At 42.6% G+C, this 26,731-nt stretch overlaps 1 protein-coding gene across 1 annotated transcript in view; it reads right to left on the bottom strand.

Moving 5' to 3' along the window:
- The window catches only part of CNTNAP2 (contactin associated protein 2), a 1,010,375-nt gene that overhangs the window by 231,601 nt on the left and 752,043 nt on the right, over positions 1 to 26,731 (bottom strand). The window contains exon 13 of the mRNA XM_081881791.1: positions 24,371 to 24,571. Within this exon, the coding sequence (XP_081737917.1) occupies positions 24,371 to 24,571 (201 nt within the window). The remainder of the gene's footprint in view (positions 1 to 24,370; positions 24,572 to 26,731) is intronic.

Raw genomic sequence — 26,731 nt, 5'->3', positions numbered from 1 at the left:
AGATCAGAAAGGATCTAGTTATGTTTAAAACACAATAGGCCAGTCATTATCTGTCAGTCAAACCCACCTCAGTCTTGGGCTGTTATGGGTGTGAAAATGAGATAAACCCAATGAAACCTTCTTGGAACATGGTACATATATTTTAATGTACTTTATGTGGTGCATAAAATACACAAACTCTTCACTTTCCTCAAATTTTGTCTAGTTGTTTTCCAGGAGCCTCTACATTTGCTGTGAATTTTGCTTTAGTCAACTTTTGGTGGTAACTTAGGAATGCCGGGTGGAATATTGATCTCAGACGCTCAAACACTCCTACTATTGTTCTGTTCCCTAAGAACTCTGCAAACCCTCCTGACCTGTAGGGATTGCGCCTCCCCAGATGTCAATTGCCATTTTGACTTGCTGATGCCTTTGGCTGCTCCAAGAAGGCAGCTGTTGCTCCTTGCTGTCTCCCAGATGCCTGAGCCCCCTTTTAAGGGGACCTGCAGGGACAGACCTAGACATTTTGGCACAGGAAATGAAACGTCCCACTGCCACTCCTGTGATTGGGAGGTGGGTGGGCATGAAGTGCAAGAAAAAACCCTTGCAAAGCCTTGGGGGGGGCCCCGCAAATTACACAAGGGTATCTCCCTCCTGCCCAGTGGTGAGGCTTTGCAAGGGCTTCTTCTTAAGGAAAAAAAGCCCTTGCAAAGCTTTGGCAACTTGCTTGGCAGCAGAGGGGTGTAGCATCATAATGTTGCAGTCAGCATTTGAACTTCCCAAATCTCCCTTCCTTTCTGATGGCAAAACTGGGCAGTATAAGGCCCCCTCCTTGCTGCTGCCTCTGCCTCTCTTTCCTGAGTTGCTTCTCTGGTAGTGGTAGAGCAGGGCACCCACAGGGCACCCACCTCTTGTGTTTCCACTGTCTGAGGCAGCTGATCACTCTGTCTCAGGGGTGAGCTTGCCCTGGGGACCTGCTTGGGCCATGACACAGCAACAGCAACCCCTCCATATCTATTTGCAGAAATTTCAAGCTGAGAGAAAAAGTCCCCTCTGACCCTTGCAGGAGCAATCTCTCAAAGGTCAGTTGACTTACCGAAGAGGAGTTTCTGACACTATATGATACTACATGATCTTTCAAGGCAAATCTAAAAAAATGCAGTATAAACCCTGACAATTGGGAAACACTGGCTTATGAGCGCTCCAGCTGGAGAACAGCCTTTATCAAAGGCCTCATGGGCTTTGAAGACCCTCAAACTCAGGATGAAAGGGGGAAATGTGTTAAGAGGAAGGCACACTTGGCAAACCATTACCATGATCAACTCCCTCCTGGAAACCTATGGCCCCACTGCCGAAGGACGTGTGGATCCAGAACTGGCCTCCACAGTCACTTACGGACTCACTGTTAAGACCATGTTTATGGAAGACAATTTTCCTCGGCTACGAATGATTGCCAAAGAGGAAGAAGATACCCTCAGATTTTGCAGGAGTAAAACATTTATGAAAGCTGAACTGCACTTCTACTTCCATGCCACATGCAAACTCAGCCTTGGGATTTACCGTATTTTTTGCTCTATAACACGCACCAGACCATAACACGCACGTAGTTTTTAGGGGAGGAAAACAAGAAAAAAAATATTCTAAACGAAACAGTGGATGTATGATTTTTGTGGTTCATGCTGTGGCCACAGACATGTGATCTGACAGTGAGTTTGGAGTAGCCCAATGCAAAAATCCTGAGGATCCATGTGGATCCATGCTTTGTAACCACGTTTTTGCACCACTGCGGACCCCAGGCAACAGTGGGTGCGTGATTTCTTTGGTGCAAGATGTAGCCATGGACATGCTATGTGATCTGATGGTGAATTTGTGGTGACCCAGTGCAAAAATCCTGAGGATCCATGTGGATCTGTGCTTTGTAACCACGTTTTAAGTGGGGAGGGAAGGAAAAGCACTCAAGGGACAAGGAGCATGCGTGGGGTGGGTGGAGAAGAGTGTAAGCTCTCCCGCTTTGCTCCTTTAAAGCAAGCAGGCTCTCTGTCCCTCTCTCCTCCCCACTCAGCGGCTCTTCTCCCGCTTTGCTGTTTCAAAGCAAGCCATTGGAGGAGGGAAGGAAGGGGAACCATGGATCCTCTGCTCACAACTGCAGCAGATCCCCCCCGCCACCCGTAGGCATTCGCTCCATAACACGCACAGACATTCCCCCTTACTTTCTAGGAGGAAAAAAGTGAGTGTTATGGTGCAAAAAATACGGTAATTTTGGGCTGAGTGAAAATCCTCACCAGTGAAGGTTTTGTGGTGTGTTTTCAGCGGGGATTATTTGCAGATTTGGGGACTAAGGGCTTTTGGGGTAGCAGTATATATATAACCTATAAACCTATATATCAGAATCTCATCCCTTGTAGCTGCCTTCAGATGATCCCAAGTTTGCCCCCACAAAAGGGGGAAAAGGCCACCAAGGAGCTCTACCACTTTAAAACTCAAAGTTGTTGTTGTTGTTTTAAAAAAGCAAAAGCAGCCAATCAAGAAGCCATCATTAATGGAACATGGGACTAATTTCAACCCTTGAAATTTGAAAGTTGGTTCCCCCACCAAAAAATGGAGAGAGAAATCCTCATATGTAAACTTTCTGCTTAACACTAAAAATGGTGCACCAGTGATAAACTTCTAAATTGGCAAACCTCAAAATTGACCCTTATTGCTGAAATGAGAAAGACACAACAAAGGTGGACTCATATAGACCTATTTCTCTTGCTAATGTTGATGCAAAGCTTTTCACAGCAGTAATGATCAAAAGGATTAATATTTTCATTGGTCAATATATTTCAGCTGACCAAACCAGTTTCATTCCATCTAGGAATATTGTGGATTCCATGAGAAGACTGTTTCATGTGATTCATGGTTTCTACACACAAAACTCCTTTGGTGTTTTAATATAATAATAATAATAATAATAATAATAATAATAATAATAATAATAATTTATAATTTATACCCCGCCCATCTGGCTGAGTTTCCCCAGCCACTCTGGGCGGCTCCCAATCAAGTGTTTAAAACAATACAGTCTAACGCTGTTTTTTACGGTGAATGGGCCTGACGCCAACTCCTCTGCTGCAATAGGGGACTCGCCCAGGCTGGCCCTGGGGCTGCTACTTTCTGCGATGGGAGACTCACCCAGGCTGGCCCGATGGAGACAGGGGTGCTTGCCTTTCACTCATGGGTGGATGCAGATATTGGTGCGGAAATCAGAAATACTAAGCACAAAATTGATATGTTCACTGATGGTATACACCTTTGGGGAAATGTGTTTCAGTTTATTACCAAAATCATGTAGCAACCCCTCCCATGCAATTGTGACTTGTTGTGATTAGACCCTAACAAAAACCTCAAATGCAGAAATTTAGTATTTTTTCTGTTATCAGCAGCCCAATTAACAATAGCTCAATATTGGATACAATCTATATATCTCCCCATTGAAGTCTGGTTAAATAGTATTTGGAATGTGGCTCTATTGGAACATGGTAATTAAAGGCACTTCAAGGACAGACACTTTGGATAGATCTAGTTACAGGTAGGTAGCCGTATTGGTCTGCCGTAGTTGAAACAAAATAAAAAAAAGTCCTTCCAGTAGCACCTTAGAGACCAACTAAGTTTGTTATTGGTATGAGCTCTCATGTGCAGGCACACTTCTTCAGATACCTGAATGCACATGAGAGCTCATACCAATAACAAACTTAGTTGGTCTCTAAGGTGCCACTGGAAGGACTTTTTTTATTTTGTTTCGACTTTGGGTAGAGTCTTGGCTCCCTTTCTTTTCCTTTATAAATGAGATGGGAGATACTTTTATTCCACCCTCAACACAAGAATCTTTGTGGAGAGGCTACTTGAAAGGATAATAAAGAAATAAACATATTGCCTGTGTACTACGTGCTGCATATGAAACCTAATAAGAATGTACCACTGGGCAAATTCCTGTAGTTATATGTTGCTCTTGTATTTGAATGAAAAACAATAAAAATTATTGGGAAAAAGAAATAAATGAAGACATCCATATTTCCTGGGCTGATGTAGAAAGTGAATATTGAGCATCAAGGTCTGAAGCAGAAGAAATAAAATCCCAGCAGGTGACAGAGAAATGTTCTGGATCCTCCACTGTGCTGGAAACTCATTATTTATGTGCGATTTCCCCCCTCACATTCCACAGATTCTTAGAGCACACTGCCAGGTGGTCTCAGTTCCAGGTGGAGTATTGCTGAGAGGTAGCAAAGGACAATCTGCCTTGGGTGCTGTGAACTCTTGAGCCATCTAAGAGTATGGAAGCATCAAGGCATCACTGAGGGAGGGGCCTGGACTCAGCTTTATGGTCAGCCATGTGGATGACCTTGGGACGTCACACTGTTGTTGTGAGGATAAAAATGATGCAAAGAAAACCATGTAGCTACCTCGAGCGCTTCAGAGCTGTAGTTCTCAAACTCCTCACCCCACCATGGACCCCTTGAAAACTGCTGAGCATTTTTGAGTGTGGCGGAGTCTCCTTCTTTGGAGGTCTTTAAGCATTGACAACCATATGTCTGGAGTGCTCTGATGGTGTTTCCTGCTTGGCAGGGGGTTGGACTCGATGGCCCTTTTGGTCTCTTCCAACTCTATGATTCTATGATTCATAATTTTTCTTCCTGCTGTAACACTTCTAATGTGCTGTGCTAGCTGTTGTATGATTTTTACTTGACACGTCACAGACAACCTTAATGAAGTTTGCAGACAACTCGCAGTCCAGGACCACAGTTTGGGAACCCTTGTCTTAGAGGAAAGGTGAGATATAAAAGTAACATACAAACCAACCCACCTGTAAGTCTTTATTGAGCCTGTAATAACAAAAATGATAGGTCGCTCCCCCTTTAGACATGATTGTCCTATCTCCCCACTGAGAATCACTGGTTGCCATTTTAACATTTGGGATTCAGTAGCTTTAGTTACCCCAATTAATGGACTAAATATAATGAAATGGTCTCCTGTATGTAATGAACCCCTCTGGCATTCCGTCTATAGTTCTCCAAAAACAAGAACCAAATCAACAATATATATAGCCTTGTTTCAGAGGGACTGTATGCATAAGAGCCAAGAGGTTTTAAAGCCATTAAAGTAAGAATCTAATATAGCTATTATACACATAAGGATATGAAAAATATTCCAACAGAAGCTTAAAAACGAGCCATTAGCCCAAATCAATACCCTTATTGATAGAACTTTTAAATGTGTAATAGCTCGTCATAGATGACTCTCCACACTAATGGTAACATCAATACAATTCAATAATGGAAAAGATTCTAATAGCAGATATTGAGGAAAATAAATGAAGCTGGTTGGTTCGTAATGCTTGCAGTCTAAGAAGAATCCATTTTAGGTACATTTATAACTGAAACCTGGGCAACACTGGACAGTCTGTTCCTTCTCTCAGAATCTAAAGAAGTTCTTAACAGTATAAGATTGAAGAAATAGCACCACTGCTAATTACAGCACAGATTGTTCACTCATTCCTGCTGATATAAAAGACCTATATCTACAGGCCCATGAGGTCCTTTACTTTAGGAGAACAGTCCACTCCTACATTTATCACCATTGCTCGTAACAGCCATTTCCCCTCACTGCTACCAAGTTGTTCTCCAAGCAACGGGAATGTCTATGGCAACATGCCACTGCCGTGTGGAGAAGCCATTGCAGAAGTGCAAAGTTCAGCCATCTCTTTTCATGGTTGTGCCAAACCTCTCAGTACTAGCACATCCTTACACGGACACCAGAGGTTCTCAAACTGTTTTCTCTGGGTCATACTTTTTAAAAATTGATAATAAATACACTGAAAAGGCAGAACCTATAAATTAGGGCTGTTCTCAGATGACCTAATGGTCACAGCACCAAACCCCATAAGCACAGCAACATCCCTAATCAGAGAACTCAACACATTTGCAACAGTATCGGGCCTACAGGTAAATTTTGCTAAGTCGGAAGCCATGTGCTTCAACACCCCTCCTTACACCCAAAAAGAACTCACTAACGCCACCAAGATAAAACTTTGCCACACCAAGTTCAGATACCTAGGGGTACAAATAACCAGAAACCTCAATAAATTATACCTCCACAACTACAAGCCCATGTGGCGACAGATTAACAAAGACCTAAAGAGAGGGAACAACATAAACTTCACTCTCTCAGTCAAAATAGACATGATCAAAATGATCATCCTCCCAAAACTAACCTACCTATTCCAAACCCTCCCAATCTGGATTCCCCCAACCCAACTCTGCAAATGGCAGAGAAAACTACACTCTTTGATCTTCTCAAATAAAAAACCAAGAATAAGCCCCAAATACCTGCAGCTCCCCTCCTCAGAAGGAGGATGGGGAATCCCCAACATAGAACAACCAAGTACGCCATATAATCCCATACATACTAGAAGATGAGACAAAACAATGGATACACTTAGAGAGGGACACAATTGAAAATACCTGCACCACAGAATACCCACTCCTCCCAAATAAATTAAGGAAAATACCCACAACACTTAACAGATATACACAGACCATGCTCAAGGCATGGAAAGTAGAAATAGGTAAGCTATCCCCAACCCCATCCCCACTAATTCCCCTAGCGCACCACCCATTATTTGTACCTTAAGGAGGCAGGTATACAACCTCAATGAGGTGTGAACTGGCTTTTGCCGGGTAATCTCATATTTTTTATATTTGTCAGAGCTGAAAAACAGCAAATTGTTCACAACAATATGTTGTGGAGAAATGTAGCTAATAGCCTTGAAGAGAGGTGTAGATACTGTTTTTGGTTGTATATCTAACCTATATCTATATTTATGGTTACTATACCACATGGAAATGTTTAAATGTTTCTTTGATTGTCCTTGAATCTTCCTGTCTTCCTTGCCATGCTCTCCTGCCACACCACGGTGGCACGACACACCTTTTGAGAACCACTAACCTACACTGAGTGATTGAAATCTCCCCAAAGCTATCCAGGGAGTTCATTGATATGTTGGGATTTGGACTTCATCATCTCTATTCACTGTGCCCATTGTGTGATGATGACAGCACTGACTTTTCCATCGCAACTGGTTAAAAGGTTAGTTTTTCCCTCAAAGTTTTCTGGCACCAGCTGTAGTGCTTTTTTTTTTAATGATATTTTATTAAATTTCCACAATAAAGAAATTATAAACAATAAATAGGAAAAACACAAGAAAGATACAAAACCACAAAAATACAAAAATACAAAAGTACAAACACTTAACATAAAAAAGAAGAAAAAAAAGAAAAAAGAAAAAACTCTTTTCAAATTCATATCCTTCATAGCCTTATTTTCTTGACTTCCACCCGCCCTCCTTTCTTGTATTCCACTTCAAATTTAATTTAGCAAATTCATTTATATTACAGATAGGTAGCCGTGTTGGTCTGCCATGGTCAAAACAAAATAAAAAAATTCCTTCCAGTAGCACCTTAAAGACCAACTGAGTTAGTTCTAGGTATGAGCTTTCGTGTGCATGCACACTTCTTCAGATACACAGTGTATCTGAAGATACACAGTGTATCTGAAGAAGTGTGCATGCACACGAAAGCTCATACCTAGAACTAACTCAGTTGGTCTTTAAGGTGCTACTGGAAGGAATTCATTTATATTAGTTTTATCCTTTGAAAGTTCCTTCAAATATTATATTATTCAAATTTTCATCCAATATCTATCCCTTCTTTCATATTTTTATTTATCTTAGTCACTTGAACCTCTTCTTCTCATTTCAGTGTCCTCAACATTCAAAGATTTTGCAATGTTTTTGTAGATAGTTTTTAAACTTCTTCCAGTCTTCTTCCACCTGTTCTTCTCCTTGATCTCGTATTCTGCCAGTCATTTCTGCCATTTCCATGTAATCCATTACTTGCATCTGCCATTCTTCCAAGGTGGGTAGATCTTGTGTCTTCCAATGCTTTGCAACCAGAATTCTTGCTGCTGCTGTGGCATACAAAAAGAAAGTTCTATCCTTCTTTGGCACCAATTGGCCGACCATGCCCAGGAGAAAGGCCTCTGGTTTCTTAGGAAAAGTATACTTAAGTACCTTTTTTAGTTCGTTATATATCATCTCCCAGAAAGCCTTAATCCTTGGGCATGTCCACCAAAGGTGAAAGAATGTACCTTCAGTTTCTTTCATTTCCAGCATTTGTTATCGGGCAAATGGTAGATTTTAGCAAGCTTGACTGGGGTCATGTACCACCTATACATCATTTTCATAATATTCTCCCTTAAGGCATTACATGCCGTAAATTTAATTCCGGTGGTCCATAACTGTTCCCAGTCAGCAAACATAATGTTATGTCCAACATCTTGTGCCCATTTAATCATAGTAGATTTCACTGTCTCATCCACAGTATTCCATTTCAACAGCAGATTATACATTCTTGATAATATCTTAGCATTGGGTTCTAACAATTCAGTTTCTAACTTTGATTTTTCCACCTGGAAGCCAATCTTTTTATCTAAATTATAGGCCTCTCTTACTTGAAAATAATGTAACCAATCCCGCACCTTATCTTTGAGTTTTTCATAACTCTGCAATTTCAATTTATCACCCTCCTGCTCCAAAATTTCCCAGTACCTTGGCCAATTGGTCTCCATGTTAAGTCTTTTCATGGCCTTTGCCTCCATTGGCGATAACCACCTTGGGGTTTTGTTCTCCAACACATCTTTATATTTAATCCAGACATTAAATAATGCTTTTCTGACAATATGGTTTTTAAATGCCTTATGTACCTTAACCTTACCATACCACAAATACGCATGCCATCCAAATACATTATCATACCCTTCCAAATCTAAAATGTCCGTGTTTTCAAGAAGTAGCCATTCCTTCAGCCAGCAAAAAGCTGCTGCTTCATAATATAACTTAAGGTCCGGCAGGGCAAATCCCCCTCTATCTTTCGCATCCGTAAGTATCTTAAATTTAATTCTGGGCTTTTTGCCCTGCCAGACAAATTTAGAAATATCCCTTTGCCACTTCTTGAAACAGTCCATCTTGTCTATAATTTGCAATGATTGGAACAAAAACAACATTCTCGGCAATACATTCATCTTGATGACAGCAATTCGTCCAAGTAAGGAAAGCTTTAAATTTGACCAAATTTCAAGATCCTTTTTCACTTCTGACCAACACTTCTCATAGTTATCCTTATATAAGTTAACATTTTTAGAAGTCATATTCACCCCTAGGTATTTTACTTTCTTTACCAATAATAAATCTGTCTCCTTCTGAAACTTTTCTTTCTCTATTGGGGTTAAATTTTTCTCCAATACCTTAGTTTTTAACTTATTCAGTTTAAAGCCAGCCACCTGACCAAAATCCTGGATTAATTCTAAGGCCCTTTTAGTACTAGGGACTGGCTCTTGCAGTGTCAAGACTAGGTCATCTGCAAAAGCTTTAAGTTTATATTGTTTGTCACTGACCTGAATACCCTGAATCTGTTGGTCCCTTCTGATCATGTTCAGCAAAACCTCCAGGACCGAAACAGCTGTAGTGCTTTCTTAGCACTTTAACTTTAAATAGAAAGAAATCACTGCTTGGGTTAAATGCTGTTCTTGGATGCATGTGTGCAACTCTCCCTCGAGGCAGTGAGAAAATGCACAAACACATCTAAGGACAGAGTTTAGTGCTCTGCAATTTATTATTGAGATGATTTCAGAGATTCCAAATTTGTGGCAGGAGCTGTTCCAAACATCTGTCTTCCTTGCTGAGAAGCACCCAGTTCATCCATTCTGCTGCCTTTACTGCATGATTGCCCTTAATTTATTCTTTGGCTCAGCCTGGCATGAGTTGTGTGTGCTTGTTCTCATGAGGAATAATTTCAACTTTTGTTTCAGTTGTGCGTGCCTTCTTCTTGACCCCACAGCCTTCTTAGTTACCTGCCCAAATAGAGTTACTTAAATGCATTTTTTTCAGAATGTCCTTCACATAGAGGTGAGTGATGGGACGGCTCTTTGCATCTCACATTATCCAATGATATCCTGAGATTAAAGAAAGGCCAGATTGTTACTGCCAGGTCCAGATCTGTGTGGGAGATCATGCAAACCCATGACATCACTATACAGGAAAATTCAAAAGGCACTGAGCTCACCATCTGCCTGTTTGCATTCCTTCTCAAATGACCTTTATTGTTATAATACTCTTGCCAAAATCAAAAGACTTCTCAGCTGCACTTTTTGATAATAAGCCCCTTTAGACATGTTACTACATTCAGAATTTCTCACAAGGCCCTACAAAGTTGGATCATTGAGAGAGTGAAGGGCTGGCTTCCATCACTTGTGTGTACAGCAGACTTCCATCTGTCATCCTCACTCCACATGGATTGCACAGAGTTCCAGGAGCTTTTTCCAGCACCACTTATGGGAAAGATTTACAGAGGAGGGAACATAGAACCATAGAATTGTAGAGTCAGTAGGGACCCCAAGGGTCATCTAGTCCAACCCCCTGCAATGCAGAAATCTCAACTAAAGCATCTATGCAACCTAGGCCACAGTTGCTAATCATTTGCTCTGAATGCAGTTGTGCTGAAATAAGAGAAGTTTCATTTATATGGTGACTTTGAAGATGCTAACCCCCCTGGGGCTCATAAAATATGTGGAAGTGTATAATACAAGCTGTCCAGTTTCTGCATAAATTCTGTTAAAAGAAAGGAATGTTGAGGTGCCATGCATATTTCAGGAGGCTTTCAGGTGAATCACAGAAGATGACTTTCATTTCTGCATTGTAAGTAGGATTCTATTAAAGCAGAAGTTACAGGGCAACCCCACATTGGCATTGAGGTGACACCGTTTTGGTTCCTCGCATTATATCCTGCAATATGCTCCTTTTAAGAACAAGTAACAGATGATATGGTCCTTTCTGTTTTAAAAGCTCCTATCTACTACTGGAAAAGACAATGACAGAATTGAAAGAAAGCATACAAGAGTAATAAGAATATTAGCTGGAAGAACATGCACAATGACCCACTGGAGGGGGAAGAAAAAGATTTTGCCTCTGCAGTGTCAACAGAAGCAGCAGCAGCAGCAGCAGCAGAAAGCTTTGCTACAGTATATTGTTCTGAATTACTCCTCACTCATGAAAGACCACAGACCACTACCTGGCTTCAGGTAGTTGTGAAAATTTCTTGTTATGACACAAGCCATAACCTTTGGAAGTCCGATCGCTTTCTTTTGTAGTTTATTAAAACACACCATTCAGCAGCTCCACAAAGCAAAGCCATGCTGTTTTGGCTTAGGTCTTGGTCATACATGTTGCATTTGATCCAGGGGATTTAGATGTTCAAAGGCACTACTTCATCACTCTGACTTATGAATGGTGCAGCCTTGAACAAAAAGTTCTGCTAGCAACAGCAACCATAACAAGAAAGAGGAGGCTCCTGGAATCATTCACTTTGATGCACACCTGAAAACAGCAGCTCTCACCACAATCATCAATCATTTAGGTCAAGGGATGGTTATTTTGTGTCACTGTGAATTATTTTGTCTGCCAGATTGCCAGCTCCTGCTCCGGAGTGGACTCCCATGTGCGTATTAATTGTTGTTTTATGCAATTTTATTGTTTTTTCAACAATACAATTAAAGTAGCATACAAGCTAAAAATAAGAAAGGGAAAGCCAAAATGGGAAGGCGGACAAGGATTCATATGTTTTGATGATATAAAATTGTATATATAAAGCAAACCAAAAATTGTTAGCGTTTCTCTTCTTTGTGCTCTTGTCGATAAATTGCCAGCTCAAATAAGGACACCAAGTGAAAATCGTTGATCCATTGTTATAGGAAATTCTGTGACTTCTCTTTCCAGTGCTGAAGCACCATGCATTTCATGCACCCTCAGGCATATGCGAACCACAGTTCAAGGCCCAGTGATGAATTCCAAAAGGCAAGGATGTAATTCAGCAAAACATTTACATCTTCAAAATATACGGTAGTCAGGTTTCCAGGACTAAAATAATAATTACCGAGACATCATCCCGAAAGGGGATTAAACTGGGTAGCTCTATATCATGTGGATAAAGGATGTGATTTCTGCCTTACATCACCAACTCTTGGGGGTTGGAGATGACAATTTGCAGTGGAGCCTACGTGACAGTCAGTAAGGTCACAGCTCAGGTTGAGTGGGATGTTCCAACTCTCTCTTCCTCTCACCCCGCATAGAAGTAGGATAAATCTATCTGATAACTCCTTTTTGTGCAAGCCACCGGCCTTGGCAGACTAGGTAATCCAAGTAGCATAAACAGCAGAAAGTAGGGAAGCCTAGAAAGGTGGATACAAGTGCCGACTAGCCCTGTACTGGGGTAACGTAAAAGGTTTCTAATTCAGCCCAGGCAGGAGACAGAGGTGTTGAGTAGGTAGAGTTGCCACTGAAGAGAAGCAGCCAAGAGGAAAGCTCATTAATAAAATGATACCTCCTTCCATAATTAGTAGTTGCAATTTCCTTAAAGAGGAGCCACATTAAATTTCTCACGAGGTAAATAGTTCCAAGTGAAATAGCATCCAGCCATATGTTTGACAGAAATTAACATGGCGTAACGTTGGCTCACACTTCAGCTGGAGATGGTCATGATGTGGAAATCCTCAGCTGAGGCAGCATCATGGAAGGTCCTCATATGCCCCACCAGTTGAAGACAAAAGATTACTGGGTTTGAATATCCAATTCTATGTTTCCGTCTCTTGACACCTGGCATGCTCCTGAAAAGGCTTGCTGACTCTTAACAACCTCTTTTCATAATCAGGGACTATCATAATTTGGGAATTAGTATCTTGTGCCCACTCAAATACTTCTTCTCTCTTGTATGTTTGAAATGTCCTCCTTTGTCAGGAACTGGAGAACTTTAAAACCAAATGTATGAGGGCAATAGGAATGACCTTCCTATTAGGGAGTGTGAGGTAACCACTTCAGGCAGCAGATTTCAGGGACAGCAACAGCAGCTGCCCCTAGTCCTGTTCCTCAAAAACTCCCAGAGATTCTCCTCTGTTGCCACAGTCTCTCCTGGCCTTCTGAACAAGCCTGCTGTCTCAGGTACAATTTAGATTTAGATTTAGAGATTTAGATAAATTTATTGTCATTGTCCATATATACACAGTATACACAACAACGAAAATCAAACACCCAAGACCGGATTCACATACACATTTGCACGTATCTCCAACACTCTCATCCTATTCAGACATAATCTATTAAAACATACATAATCCAGAATATAACACAACCTATTAGAAGCATAGCATAACCTAAAACCTATCTCATTCCTTACTACTCACTGCTTGCTATTTCTTACAACTGGCCCTGAGATCATTATTTAGTGCAATCAGAGCTCTTGGATAGAAACTATTCAGAAGGCGTGTGGTTCGTGTTTTCATTGTCCTGTATCTTCTGCCCGAAGGCAACAGTTCAAAGAGGTTGTGAGCAGGATGGGTGGGATCTCTCAGGATATTGTGTGACTTCTTCAAGCTGCGAGACGTGAAGATCTCATCCAGGGTTGGTAGTTGGAGCCCAATAACATTCTGGGCAATTTTAATTATTCTCTGTAAAGCTTTTTTATCCATTCCAGAGCTGCTCCCATACCACGATAATATACTATAGGTTAAGACACTCTCAATGGTACTATGATAATAGGACAGAAGTAGGTGCTGAGATAGATTCAATCCTCTGAGCATTCTCAGGAAATACAACCTCCCCTGCACCTTCCTCACAACCATATTAATATTTGCAGTCCATGAGAGGTCCTCAGAGATGTAAGTGCCCAGGTATTTAAAACTACCAACCCTCTCCACCTCCTCGCCATTTAAGTGCAATGGTAAAAATACACTTTTCTTTCTCCTAAAATCAATTATGAGTTCTTTGTTTTTTTTGGTGTTAAGCATAAGATTATTTTCTTTACACCATTGAATTAACCCCTGTACTTCTTTCCTATAAGCAGCCTCATCATTCTCACTAATGAGCCCCACCACTGTTGTATCATCCGCAAATTTGATGATTGTGTTGGACTTATACAGTGGGGTGCAGTCAAATGTGTACAGGGAATAGAGAAAGGGGCTTAACACACACCCCTGAGGGGCTCCTGTGCTTAATACTAGAGTAGAAGAATAGTAAGGTCCCATTCTCACTGTCTGCGGCCTATCGGTCAGGAAATTCCTTACCCACAAACAGATCTTCTGATGTATACCCAAATTGGTCATTTTAAGGAATAACCTGTCTGGTAGAATTGTATTAAAGGCAGAACTGTAGTCCACAAACAACAGCCTTGCGTAGGTTCCCTGTCGTTCTAGATGACTCAGTACAGTATGGACAGCGATGGAAATAGCATCATCAGTAGATCTATTTCTTGTGTATGCAAACTGGAACGGGTCTAGAGTGGATGGAAGACCAGCCTTAATATAATCTAGCACCAATCTCTCAAAGCATTTCATAACGACAGATGTTAGGGCTATTGGTCTGTAGTCATTGAGAGATACCACCACTGACTGTTTAGGGACTGGCACTATAATCGATGTCTTCAGGCAGGTAGGGACAGAACCCTGCAACAGGGATAGATTAAAAATGTCCGTAAATACACCAGCTAATTCTGCAGCACAGTCCCTAATAACTCGTCCCATAATTCCATCCAGTCTAGCTGCCTTCCTAATATTAATGCTCCGAAAAGCACGTTGTACGTCGGAGGTCTGTAATAAAAGTGGTTGTTTATCAGTAATAGTTTCTGATGATGTGCTGGTAGCCAATGCTGTAGTGACGGTGGTTCCAGTTCCCACCTCAAAACGACTGAAGAATTGATTCAGCTGATCAGCCAGGTGCGCACTGCTGTTAGCCAGTTCGTTTTTAATATTTTGCCCTGTAATTTGTCGCAGGCCTTGCCATACACGACGAGGGTCAGAGCTCTCAAAATGCTTTTCGATCCTCCGGCAGTACATAGCTTTGGCATCCCTAATGCCCTTTTTCAGTTTGGCTCTAGCTTCTCTATACTGTTGCGCATCGCCAGAGTAAAAAGCAGCATTCCTTGCCTTTAACAGAAGATACACATCCCTGTTTAGCCAGGGCTTGTTGTTAGGAAACACCCGTATTTGTTTGGTGGTAGTAACGACATCAATGCAGCTTTTGACATAGAACAGTACTATTGAAGCGTATGTGTCCACATTATTCTCCACAAAAAGTGACCATTCAGTGTTCCGAAAGCAATCTTGAAGTTGCTCGGGTGCACCTGCTGGCCACACTCGTATCTCTCTAGTTGATGGTCTAATTCTGCGTACGAGAGGTCTATATGATGGTATCATAAGTAAGGATATGTGGTCTGACTGTCCCAAATTGGGCAAGGGCTTGGTCTTGTATCCATGCATGATGTTGCTATATACTCGGTCTAGGGTATTTCCCCCCCAGTGGGACAATCAACATACTGGTGGAACTTAGGAAGCACAGTCCTTAAATCGGCTCGATTGAAATCACCAGCAACCACAAATGCTCCATCCGGGTGGGCCCGCTGCTGTTTGCTAATAGCAGTTAGCAGGTGACCCATAGCTGTAGCAGTATTTGCATCGGGAGGTATATACACCGCTGTTATTATGACAACATTAAACTCACGTGGCAAATAAAAAGGGCGGCACTTCACCACTAGGTACTCCAAGTCAGGAGAACAATGCGTGTCCATTTGTTTAATGTCCGAGCTCCAGTTGTTATTTATATAAACGCAAATTCCTCCTCCTCTGCTCTTCCCGGATTCGGCGGTTCTATCCGCTCTAATTACTGAGCGTCCTTCTAGCTGCAAAAGTCCCTGTGGAAAGGAGGAATCCAGCCACGTCTCTAAAAGGACCATAACACAACAGTCCCGGATACTTTTCTGCCGAGAGGTAATAAGTTCCAACTCCTCTACCTTGTTGGGTAAAGATCTAACATTTGATACAAGGAGACTTGGCAATGCAGGCTTGTGAGGATTTTTACTTAGCCTCACTCGTAGTCCGGCCCTACAGCCCCTCTTCTGCTTACGCCCTCTCCGTTTCCTTTTCTTTCTGGCCAATGAAGGATGCTCTTCCTTTACCAATGTTGATGTAAGATTCAATGGCCAATTCCTCTGGCTTCTGGCAGTGGAGTGTGTGTGTGTGTGTGTAAAACTAGTCCTTTGCCTCAGGCTGCAAAATATGATATGGCTGGTCCAGAAGGGTGGCCTCCTTCCTGTGGTGATGGGACAGTAAATCTATAAGCCCTTCTGACATCTAATTCATAATCAGGAGATAAATCCAAAATAATAAAGATATTATGCAAAATATGCAAATAAAGAGAGTACATGAAAGCTGTGGGGCTTCCATGTTCTTGCCTCTTTGGCACCTCGGTAATTTTGATGTTGTTTCATGAGAACACCCATCCAGATACGAGAGTTTTCACTCAGAGCCTTATTAACAGCCTGTAGACTCCCTTACATTGGAATCACCTCTTTCTTCCTCCTGTGCCAGCTTCAACTTCTCTTGTTTCAACTTCTCCCAAATGGTTGTTTATCTTACCCACTGAACTCTGTAGCATGCCAACCAGGTTTTTAATTGTAACATGGGAACTCCTGCACATTGCAGCTGGGTGTAAATAGAGCCATTGGGTTTCACATCCAAAAGTTTTGGAAGCTCTTGAAGCAAGCTGATTTCAGTCCACCCAAAATCCAGAACAGACTGGCAGGTGTGGAATGGATTCTGTCATCCAATCCCAGCTTGAAGGCAGAGATACTGGAGCCAAGAATGGGCTCCAGGTATGGACCATGAGCAAAGCACGCTATAGGCCTTGGTGTAATCCAAAATTACTCTTCTTCAACAAGAGCTCAGGATCTTATTTCACCTTGGTTTCTTTGGTTGAGATTGATTTTGACACTCTCTCTAATTAAAAATTATCCAAACAGAGTCAATAAGTTTTTCCCATTGTATTTTATGTCTGATCTGTTTTGCATATTATTTTATTAAATTTCTATACTGCCCTTCATCAGAGGATCACAGGGCAGTTTACAACACAATATTAACTTAGTGCGATTGAAAAAATCCCCATATCAATATGGGAGGATTGTATTTAATTAATGAAACAGAATGTAATTTAAAAGGATGACGAGGATGAAGAGACCTGGAGTTAGGAGTAGTTGTGTGGGGGAGGGGAGAGAAAGAAAATCTTTGCAGAGTTAGGAAACGACAATTTAAATTTACCATTATTTCCTTTACCAAGAGAAAAAGCATTAGAGAACGATAATAAAAAGCATGTTCTGTACACCAATGAAGTGCCATTGACAATCAGACTGATTACAGGAGATGCAAGTCTCAACCTGCAGTGCCCTGAGCAAGCCCCAGGTTACCACCACCTGTGTTGAGCTGTCAGCAATTTAAGAGAAAGATTAGTTCCCTCAATAGAACAGAGAAGTTATTTTAAGCTGGGTCCCCCCCCCCCCCGATTTCATTCTGCACAATCAGATATCTGAAAGCACAAGCATTTAAGCCTCTGTATGTGACAAAACTGGCACCTCATCATGATCACAAGAGGAGACCAGGCTAGGTATCTGCAAATTCTTGTGAATAACTCCACACTAGGAACCAGGGAAAGCTGTCATTTTTTTTACCTGCCACCTAGTTACCATCTTCCCTTAGGTAACTGAGGATGAAACATGCCTATTACCTAATTTTAAATATAACAGAAGCATTGGAATAAAAGAAGTTCTGCTTCTTACAGATGTTTTTCATATATTAATTTGGGCCATGATATACACGGGATTAACTCCAGAAGCCATTTCAATAATCCCTGGCCAACATGTGGTTGTTACAGTATATGACCAGAGCGAGGGCTTGAAACACGGCCAGGATGTTTTTCTGTCATCAATGAGCATTTAAACCCCATTAATGTTTGTATTCAATGATGAGGGAATACAATAGTCCAGATGATGCGAGTTGCAGTTCAGCTACACCTGAAGGACCACACGTTCCCCAGTCCTATTGTGCAATATGTTTGGTGTTGGGTTTTTTGTTTTAAATTTTTTTATTAACAATTTCAACATAACAAAATATCAGGTCATTTGCACATAACAAAATATGTATTTTATCAAAGTAATTGGAAATGTACACCCAGTTGCTTTTTTTCTTTTAATTTTTTGGGGGGCTCCAAAGAGTGGGGCCCTAAGCTATAGCTTGTTTAGCTTATATGTAAATCCGGCCCTGGGTGGGGGTGTCACAGCTCTAGTACCTTTTTTCACAGCAGGAGTGATGATGTCCTTTGCTCAAGTGATATTTTACAAGCCTGGAGGTTTGGAAGGCAGGTCTGGCCTGGCCCATGATCCCTTGGCGCTGAGTATGCTAGGCTCAGGCAGTGACTGGCTCAAGGCACCCTGGGAAATTCATGACTGCTCAGGGATATGGCCCCACCTAAGCCAAAGCACTGCACCACCCTTTGCCAGCTGAAAGCACACGTGCACATTACACACCAACTCTTGGCAGCTCAGGTGGGCGGGCTGCAGGCATGGTAACACAACACATGCATGGGCTGCTAAAGGTGGTTAATGCATTTGAAAATGGCAGCGTGCCTGGGGAATGCTTATAGGGGCAAGTGCTTTTCTCATGTAACTCACCTATGAATAAGTCTGGGATTCTGCTCAAAATAGGAAATGCCAGATGATTCTCCAGTGAGTCTACATGTTCACCATGGTGGCAGAACAAGTGTAGCAGGGGTGCTCCTAAGCAATATTTGTCCTGCCTCCTAAGTAATGATTTCTCACATTTGGAATTTAATCTTTTTAGAGGAAGGGAGCCACTTCACACAATGCCTTAAACATCCAAGTTTTAGCTAGAGCTTTCTCTCGTTAATTGCAGGTGATGCCTTGCTGCAATTCTGCCTTTCTGGTGCTTGTAATGCTTTTCTGACTTCACCACCCCAGCAGTGACACTGCCATCAAAGGGCAAGAGATTTCTAAGCAGCAGATGCAGCTAAAACGTTGTTTGTTCATGTCCAAATCAATTTTTGCAGCAAGCTTGTTTTATTGATTTTTCTGTCCCCCATGCCTATCGATACTGTTTCTGGTTTTTTTTAAATATAGCACAGGCAATCTTTATCTTTTGCTTTGATACAAATATTCTTTTTAAAATCTCTTGATGCTCTCCATTTATGCTCTTTATAAAGCATTATGTGGGTTAAGAAAATAAGCAAGAAAGCCAAGCCTATTTCGCCTGCTCCGGAGGAAGGGACCTGAACCAATGGATCCAAGTTACATGAAAGGAGATTCTGACTAAACATCAGGAAGAACTTTTCAATAGTAAGAGCTGTTGGACAGTGAAACGGATTCCCTTGGGGGGTGGGGGTGAACTCTCCATCCTTGGAGGTTTTTAAGCAGAGGTTGGATGGCCAGTTGCGTGCCAAGGCACCTGAGCCACAAAGCTGCCAGGAGAACAATAAAACACATGGGTTCAAATAGGCCACAACTTTATTGGTTACAGATGTGAGCGGTTTGGCTTAGGCATTGGGGTGAAGCCAAGCTATATCTTGACTCCTGCCTGTCTGCAGGGAGTCCATTTAAGGGTAAACCACCAATAGGGGGAGCCCTATGACTTACATCAAATAAGGGCACCCCAAGGGGTCCCTGTAGGGGCTGTGACATGGCCCTAGCCCACGCCCAGGCTACGGACAGGATTCACACCCCAGATCCCTTTAACAGGATATCCTTACTGAGGAGGAGCAGGCGAAGGCAACCTCCCCTCCCTCCAAACAAAGGTTTACCCAATGCCTAACCTCACAAAAGTTGTGATGATTGCTAGCAGGTAGCAAAAACCAAATGGCCGGTGCCAGCTTGCCAAATGGAAAAATTCCTGGCCTGAACAATATGGCGAATGACAAGCAAGGTCATATCTGAGCAAAACATAAAAAGAGGGTGGGTGGGTTGGGTGATCTGGTGATGGGGCGAGAGAGAGGGAACCGCCCGTCTGCGCTGCAGTTAAATCGCCCGCGGCCACACCCACCCTGAAAGCTGACTGGCTGAGGCTCTTCCACAGGGGAAGAACCCCAGCAATGATGACACGGCCAGCAAGACGCAGGGGAGAGGCGGTGTCCCTCTGCCCCTTAGGCCAGTAAGCTGTTGTGTCCCAGCTGCCCAGCCGCAACACTGCCCACCAGTTGAGATCTGTGCATTGCAGGGGGTTGGACTCGATGACCCTCAGAGTCCCTTCCAACTCTATGATTCTCTGAAATATAATTCAGATGAAATCTAGCCAATGATAAATTGACATTTTGAGGACAAAAATTAAGTCTTTGCCTTCACCAGTATGACTTTGCTTGCTTCTGAGCTGGCCAGTGTTGGAAGCAGCAGGAATGCTGGTGCAGCTGGGCTTTCGCCTTGAACCAGCGAGACACTTCACCTACTCCATTATTTGGCACATTTAAGATATCCTATTGAACAACTCTGAGCCATAAACCACTAGCCAAAACCATACGTGGACTTAAAGGAGCCCTCAAAAGGTTTCAATATTTTTTTTTAAAAGCAGCAATTTTGTTTACCAATTCCTTACACCCCACATGTTCATCTCTAGAACCCAAATATTCTGCTTGCCACTTTATTGCTTTTGTTGTGAAGTAAAAAACCGCTTTGTGATTCCAGATGTAATTCAAAGAGAATGAGCCTGGAGTAATCAGGAGGAGGGAGAAGGTTTAAAACTTATTTTGGCTCATTTCTTCCAGTAGGTGGTATCATAACACTGTTGGCTTACGAAGAGTATAGCTGAAACCCACTGATCTTTTAGTCAAGTCCAATCAAGCATTTTGATAATCAGTTCTAGATTCCTTGCCTAGAACTTGTCTAGATGTTCTTGTAATGGGCCTAATGATCAGTTCTCATTTGGTTTCAGCCTCCAAACACATTTTATAGGGCAACTGATGCTTCAGACACTATCGTCAGAGGACATGTGGGGTAGCAAATACGTTTACAGTAATGGAGGAGGATGAAAGCAACACCAACCTAGAACAAGAATGCCAAAAAACAAAAAATCCTAGGCAACAAAACTGTTAAAGGCCTTCTGGTCCCATTTAGAGTGGCATTGAGAGCCAGTGTGGTGTAGTGGTTAAGAGCGGTAGACTCGTAATCTGGGGAACCGGGTTTGCGTCTCCGCTCCTCCACCTGCAGCTGCTGGGTGACCTTGGGCCAGTCACACTTCTCTGAAGTCTCTCAGCCCCACTCACCCCACAGAGTGTTTCTTGTGGGGGAGGAAGGGAAAGGAGATTGTGAGCCGCTTTGAGACTCCTTAGGGTAGCGATAAAGCAGGATATCAAATCCAAATTCTTCTTCTTCAATGCGTCCTGCTTTATGAGTACAGTCCTTTGTTTGAAGAAGTCCTCTATTTGAAGGGCTGCCTGTCCAAGTCCACTTTCAAGAACCATAAGAAGGAAGAGTTGCCTCTCAACTTAATGGCAGAGTAGAGGTGAAAACTCTGCATTATATGACTAAGGAATTAAGCATCTAGGAAATCCTCACTCCCAGTATTCATGGACAATATGCCAGTCTATATCATCTTATCCAGGCACAAACATTCTTTCTCTCTTTCATACACCCACCCACACTGTCCCTTTGTCCTGACTCTGACTGACCTGGGCTTTGCTTCTCCTGGGGAGTCTGGCCTGCCTGCTTCTTGTCAACCAGCTGACCTTGGATCTTCTTCCGCAGAGCCCTCTCCTGCTCGGAGCATCTGAGGCAGCCACAAATCTGCCTCCACCCTGGCTTGCCATGGCTGCCTTGCCCTTGACCACCACTGTTATGGTTGTTGGTGACCAGCATTAATCACTATCGCATCACCACCTGAGGGAGGCTGATCAGAAACTGCCACTTCCCAACTAGAGAATTTTCAGTGTATAAAATGAAAGTTGCCATAGCTTACTAGAGTGGCCGGTGCCTCCTGCTCTGGCACCTCAGAAGGCACTGCCTTGTCTTGACATCAGCCTCCTCCTCCTCCTCATTACAACAGAAAGGAATGCTTCTAGGGTACAGAATGACATCTGACATGAGTGTTTTTAAACCAGTTTCCCCTCAGTACAAAAGTACAAGCACACAAGCAGTTGAATTGACTTAGCTGGATGTGCTGAGCATCTGAGCAGGAACTTCTCTTGTGATTAGGGCTGGGCGATATATCAATATATCGTCAAAAACCATTTTAAAGCCCATAGTGTGATATTGGTTTCATAATTTTTGACCTGGTAATATATTGCGAATCGTAATGTGTGTTTGGACTGAGCAATATATTGTCCAAAACCAGTTTGAAGTAGCAAATCATGCTGTGTGTGTGTATGTGCTATTCAAAAATCACAGTGAGAAAAACCATGAAGCCAGCCAATGCTTCTCTTGATTCCTGCATTCCTTCTTCACATTAACTCTGCCAGCTCAGCTCTCCCCTCCCCAATGCAGGGGGCAGCAAATCACAAGAGCAGCGCCAGAAAAAGTCACGATGCTAGAAAAAACGTGAAGCCAGCCAAGGCCTCTACATAGCTCCATCTTTATTTCAGACATTATGATATATTGGTATATCATGATGTTTAGCAGGTGATATATTGAAATGTTGAAAACCAAATATTGCCCAGACCTAGTTGTGATATGGCCTAAAATATCATCACCCTACAAAAGCAAAAACCATTTTTATGTTTTTTATCTAGTCCCCCTGCTCCACGCCAGCCCAGTGTGATTTATTTGTAAAATTCTCCAGGAGAAGAAGCCACAGAATTTTATATTCTAAGATAAGAAGTGTATCATTATGTATCATAAGACAACACTCCCAAAGAGTAAACAGAAGAGGAGGATAGGGACAAAAAGGATTTGGCCCCTTGCTGAACAGAGCTGAGGAACGGGCTATTTACAGAAGAAATGGATCAGCTTCTGCTTTTCTGCTGTGTAAATCACCAATGTCGGATGTGCGCAGACTAGCCACTGGCGGGATGTAAACAATACTTAAAATGATCTGCATTGATTTGTTTTTCCCTGTCTCGCTCTTTGGAAGCAAAATGTGTTTGTGTGCTTGTGTGTGGTATAATAAGGCATCTAATTCTCTGAGCACATCCTGTGTGCCAGATCTAAAATATGTGCAGCTCAAAGAAGACATAACAAAATATAATGGGGATTCTCTGTGTAAACACCTCCCCATTCTTTGGAAAATGCCACCCCTCTAAAATTAGCAAGTTAGGAGAATCATAGCTATTGAAGACTGTCAGCCATACAATAATAGAATCATATGATTGTCGAGTTGGAAGGGACCCCAAGGGTCCTCCAGTCCACCCCCTGCAAGACAGGAATCTCAGCTAAAGCATCCATGACAGATGCCCATCCAACCTCTGCTTATAAACCTCCAGTTCTTTGATCTTTAAGGTGCTTTTGATAATCTGTAAACTTTGACTACCTGAGCAAAGTGAGGCCTTTGGTTTACCTCACACATTTATCATTCCATGTTTGCAAGTTTATTAGCAACATGCTTTTATGTCTCCCTGAGGTATCAGGCTGAAATTGGTACATTTGTTCCAAGTGCAATTCTGTGCTTCAGATTCAAGCAACAGCTAGATCCCATGCCCATTTTCCAGCGAGGAAGTTAAGATGCAAAACACAAAATATATTGTAACGCAATTTCTTCCTTGAAGATCATAATAAAAATGGAGGTGCATGTTCAGGACACAACAACACACACCAAGCTTGAATTAATAGCCATCCAAGCTCCCACAAGCGCTCACACGGAGAGGGTCAAAAGTCTGAACTGGAAGACGAAGAGGAAAAGGAAGTTTGAGACACTCCTGCTTCTGTTTTGCACCCAAAGAGTCTCTAAATAAGACCAGGATATTGTTTCAGGAGAAGGACTCAACTCTGTGGCATCTAAAATGCTAATAACAGGACACTGCTGAGTATGGCGCTAGTGCATTTCCTTCCCCACTGAGTAGCTCTCTCCCACCTAAGACTTCCAGGTCAGAGGGTGTGGCTTCTAAGCAGATGCTTGGAAACATCTTCCTTTTTAGAAATCAGCTTTCTATACAGAAACAAAGACGGCAACAGCAAAAATAAAAATTCTTACAAGAGTTGAATGTGGGGATGGAAGAGGCTACTTTTTGAATTCACTTTTTTGTATTCACTACATTAAAATTAGCTTATGGAAATGGCAGCACGACTCATCCCAAACTGAATAAATATTTCATCAGCAGCACAATATAGAAACACACAAAAATGACAATATCATTAATAAGGTAGTACAAATAAAGGACCTCCCCCCCCCCAATCCCAAGTGGGCTGGATTACTAGAGCTACACCAGGAAGCGCTTTGGATTAGATTTAGGCCAGATGCAAAACCAGGACACTTGTTTAGAAAATGGCCTGCCTACCTGGGGTGTTCAGCAGCCTTGACATTTTGCAGGTGTAGGAAATGAACTGCTCACAATACTCAGCGCTGCTTGTGATGGCGGAGATCTGATCCATGGTGGCACTGTAATTCAGCTGCAGCAAAGCGTGCTTCTCCGGCCTCTTGCTCACCACCGGGGAATGTTCCTGCAAATCATGATTCACAGTCGTCCACACTTTGTCCTCTGAAAGAAAAATAAAGAAAAACAATTCAGTGTGCCAGAATCATCACTTATCATAGAAAGGCCACCTGAGCCACCTGGGTCTCCTTGTGAGCCATAAAGATTGACTCAGCACTTTAAGTGCCATGGAGAAGAGCCATCACCTCCCTTTGCAGCCCCACTTTGACTTTGCCAGACAGAAACATGGACAGGGTCACAGGAATGACACCCCCAAAGCTGGTGATCAAATGTCACCAGCACTCCCATTAAGCCCACCCACAGCCTGTGGGAAGCCCAGGGCAGATCTTGCTGCTGACCAAGGCTGCCTCATGGCCTGTAAGGAGATCAATGCATTGCCTGCCCAGGAAGGGAAGGGATTCCCCAGCAACAGATGTTGTCTGCTTCCTCTTGCTTTATTGTATATTTTTCTCACTCTGTAAATGAAACCCATCAAAGAGCAACCTTTGTGATCTTCCTTGCCAATCTGAATCCAAAACAACTACAATACTGCCTTTGGCAACCAAAACCTTTGGCAGATCACACTCTAGGTTTGCTTGTGTGAAATGCTATTTTCTTTTCTGGTTCCTTTCTTTTCATTTCAGGAATGAGACTACCACACATATCTTAATAAAGCATGCCATGGTAAAGTGAGATTAATCTTGATTAAAGTTATATAAGGGCTGACGACCTAGTGTTTATATAGCCTGCTTCTTTGCTCTGCTGCCTTCATGCAGCAAGATGCTTTGTGGCCTGTCAACGTTTATTATATCATAAAGCACTTATCCAAGTTCAGGTTCTGATGGGATAATAATGCTGCTTATTAGACCCCCGAGGGAGATGGTAGGTTTTTCCTTATTGCTTGTGGGCTATGGGTAAAATGAGCCAAAAGTGAACTTGCCAATGGATGTGAGGGATGTTTCATATTTACCAGCGCCCCGATCCTTTTATTAGGAGGCTGGCAGCTAATGCACAAGTCTTAAGGGTAGGACAGAAGATAGGGAAATGTGCAGTGTGGCAGCAATGGTAGAAACTTGGAATGGATAGATGCCCTCAATTTGCTCCCACTCTTGCATGTGGGGCCATTGGGGAGGGGGGATGAGCAGAGGAGGATGGGGGGGGGAGAGGTAGACCCTTCACTTCTTTTATTGATTTATTAAAGCCTGGGTTTTTGGCTAGCAGCTTAGCAGTGAAGCTCTGCCAGCCATTAATGTTTACTATGGCCTTAGAGGGTCACACTAGCATCCTTCCCAGAGGTGGGGGACCAGGCAGGCGGAATGGCAACAGTGGGAACCAGAGCTCTGCTGCTGCCGCCATGCCCCCTGCCATAACCACAGGCAAAGCCATTGGGTGATAGCCTCTTTCCTTCCATTTTTGTTGGACGCCTGCCCCAAAGGCACTGTGCACACAGAAATGACAAGAGTCCAGCTCTACTAGAAACCACAACTGGCAGACTTCTCCCTTTTATGCAAACATTACACTTCTTGCTCCTTGGGCAACAGTCCGAATTTGTCCAAAGCTGCCCTGCACATCCAGACATCCTCTTCCTTCTGCCCAATACGACACAGCCCTATTCCTTCCTTCCTTCCAAAAGTTTCAGAGCAACTTAGTTTTACTCTACCTTTCAATCAAATGATTCTCAAGACAGATTGCAACAAATTCTAATAATGAAAAGTACACCCTGAAACAGCCCTGTGTCCTCTTGCTCATGAACAAGGTCACAATGTGCTTCCCTTCAGTTCTCCTGTCTCAGAGAGTCTTATAGGGTTGCCATACACCTGGACATATCTGGAATACTGCTCTCTCTAGCCGTTTCCTGCTGGAAATTGGTCAAATGTCCAGGAAAATCTGAACGTACGGCAGCCTATGTCAGCAGTGTTGTTTTTGCCAATTTCCCATAAAAATAGCTCAAAAACAGCAATGTTTTTGCAATGAAAAGCTCAACAACTTTACCAAAAAAAAGTTTTTTTCTGTCTGGATTTCCACTGTTTGAAATATGGCAGTCCTATCTTGCTAGGAAAACTATCTTCTAATGCCCTGGAATAACATTTATATTTTTTCAGTACCACTTGGGGAGGCTTTCCTTTCTGGCTGGCATGGAGAGCTTGACACTCACCTTGCTGGCTGGGAAATGGATCCAGGCCCACCTGCAAGATTGGCCAATCACAGGCAGGCTTGGAAGCAAGG

Source organism: Podarcis erhardii (genome assembly GCF_964252035.2).
Source record: "Podarcis erhardii genome assembly, chromosome: 12".
Taxonomy (NCBI): domain Eukaryota; kingdom Metazoa; phylum Chordata; class Lepidosauria; order Squamata; family Lacertidae; genus Podarcis; species Podarcis erhardii.
This window is presented reverse-complemented; position numbering and strand designations above follow the sequence as displayed.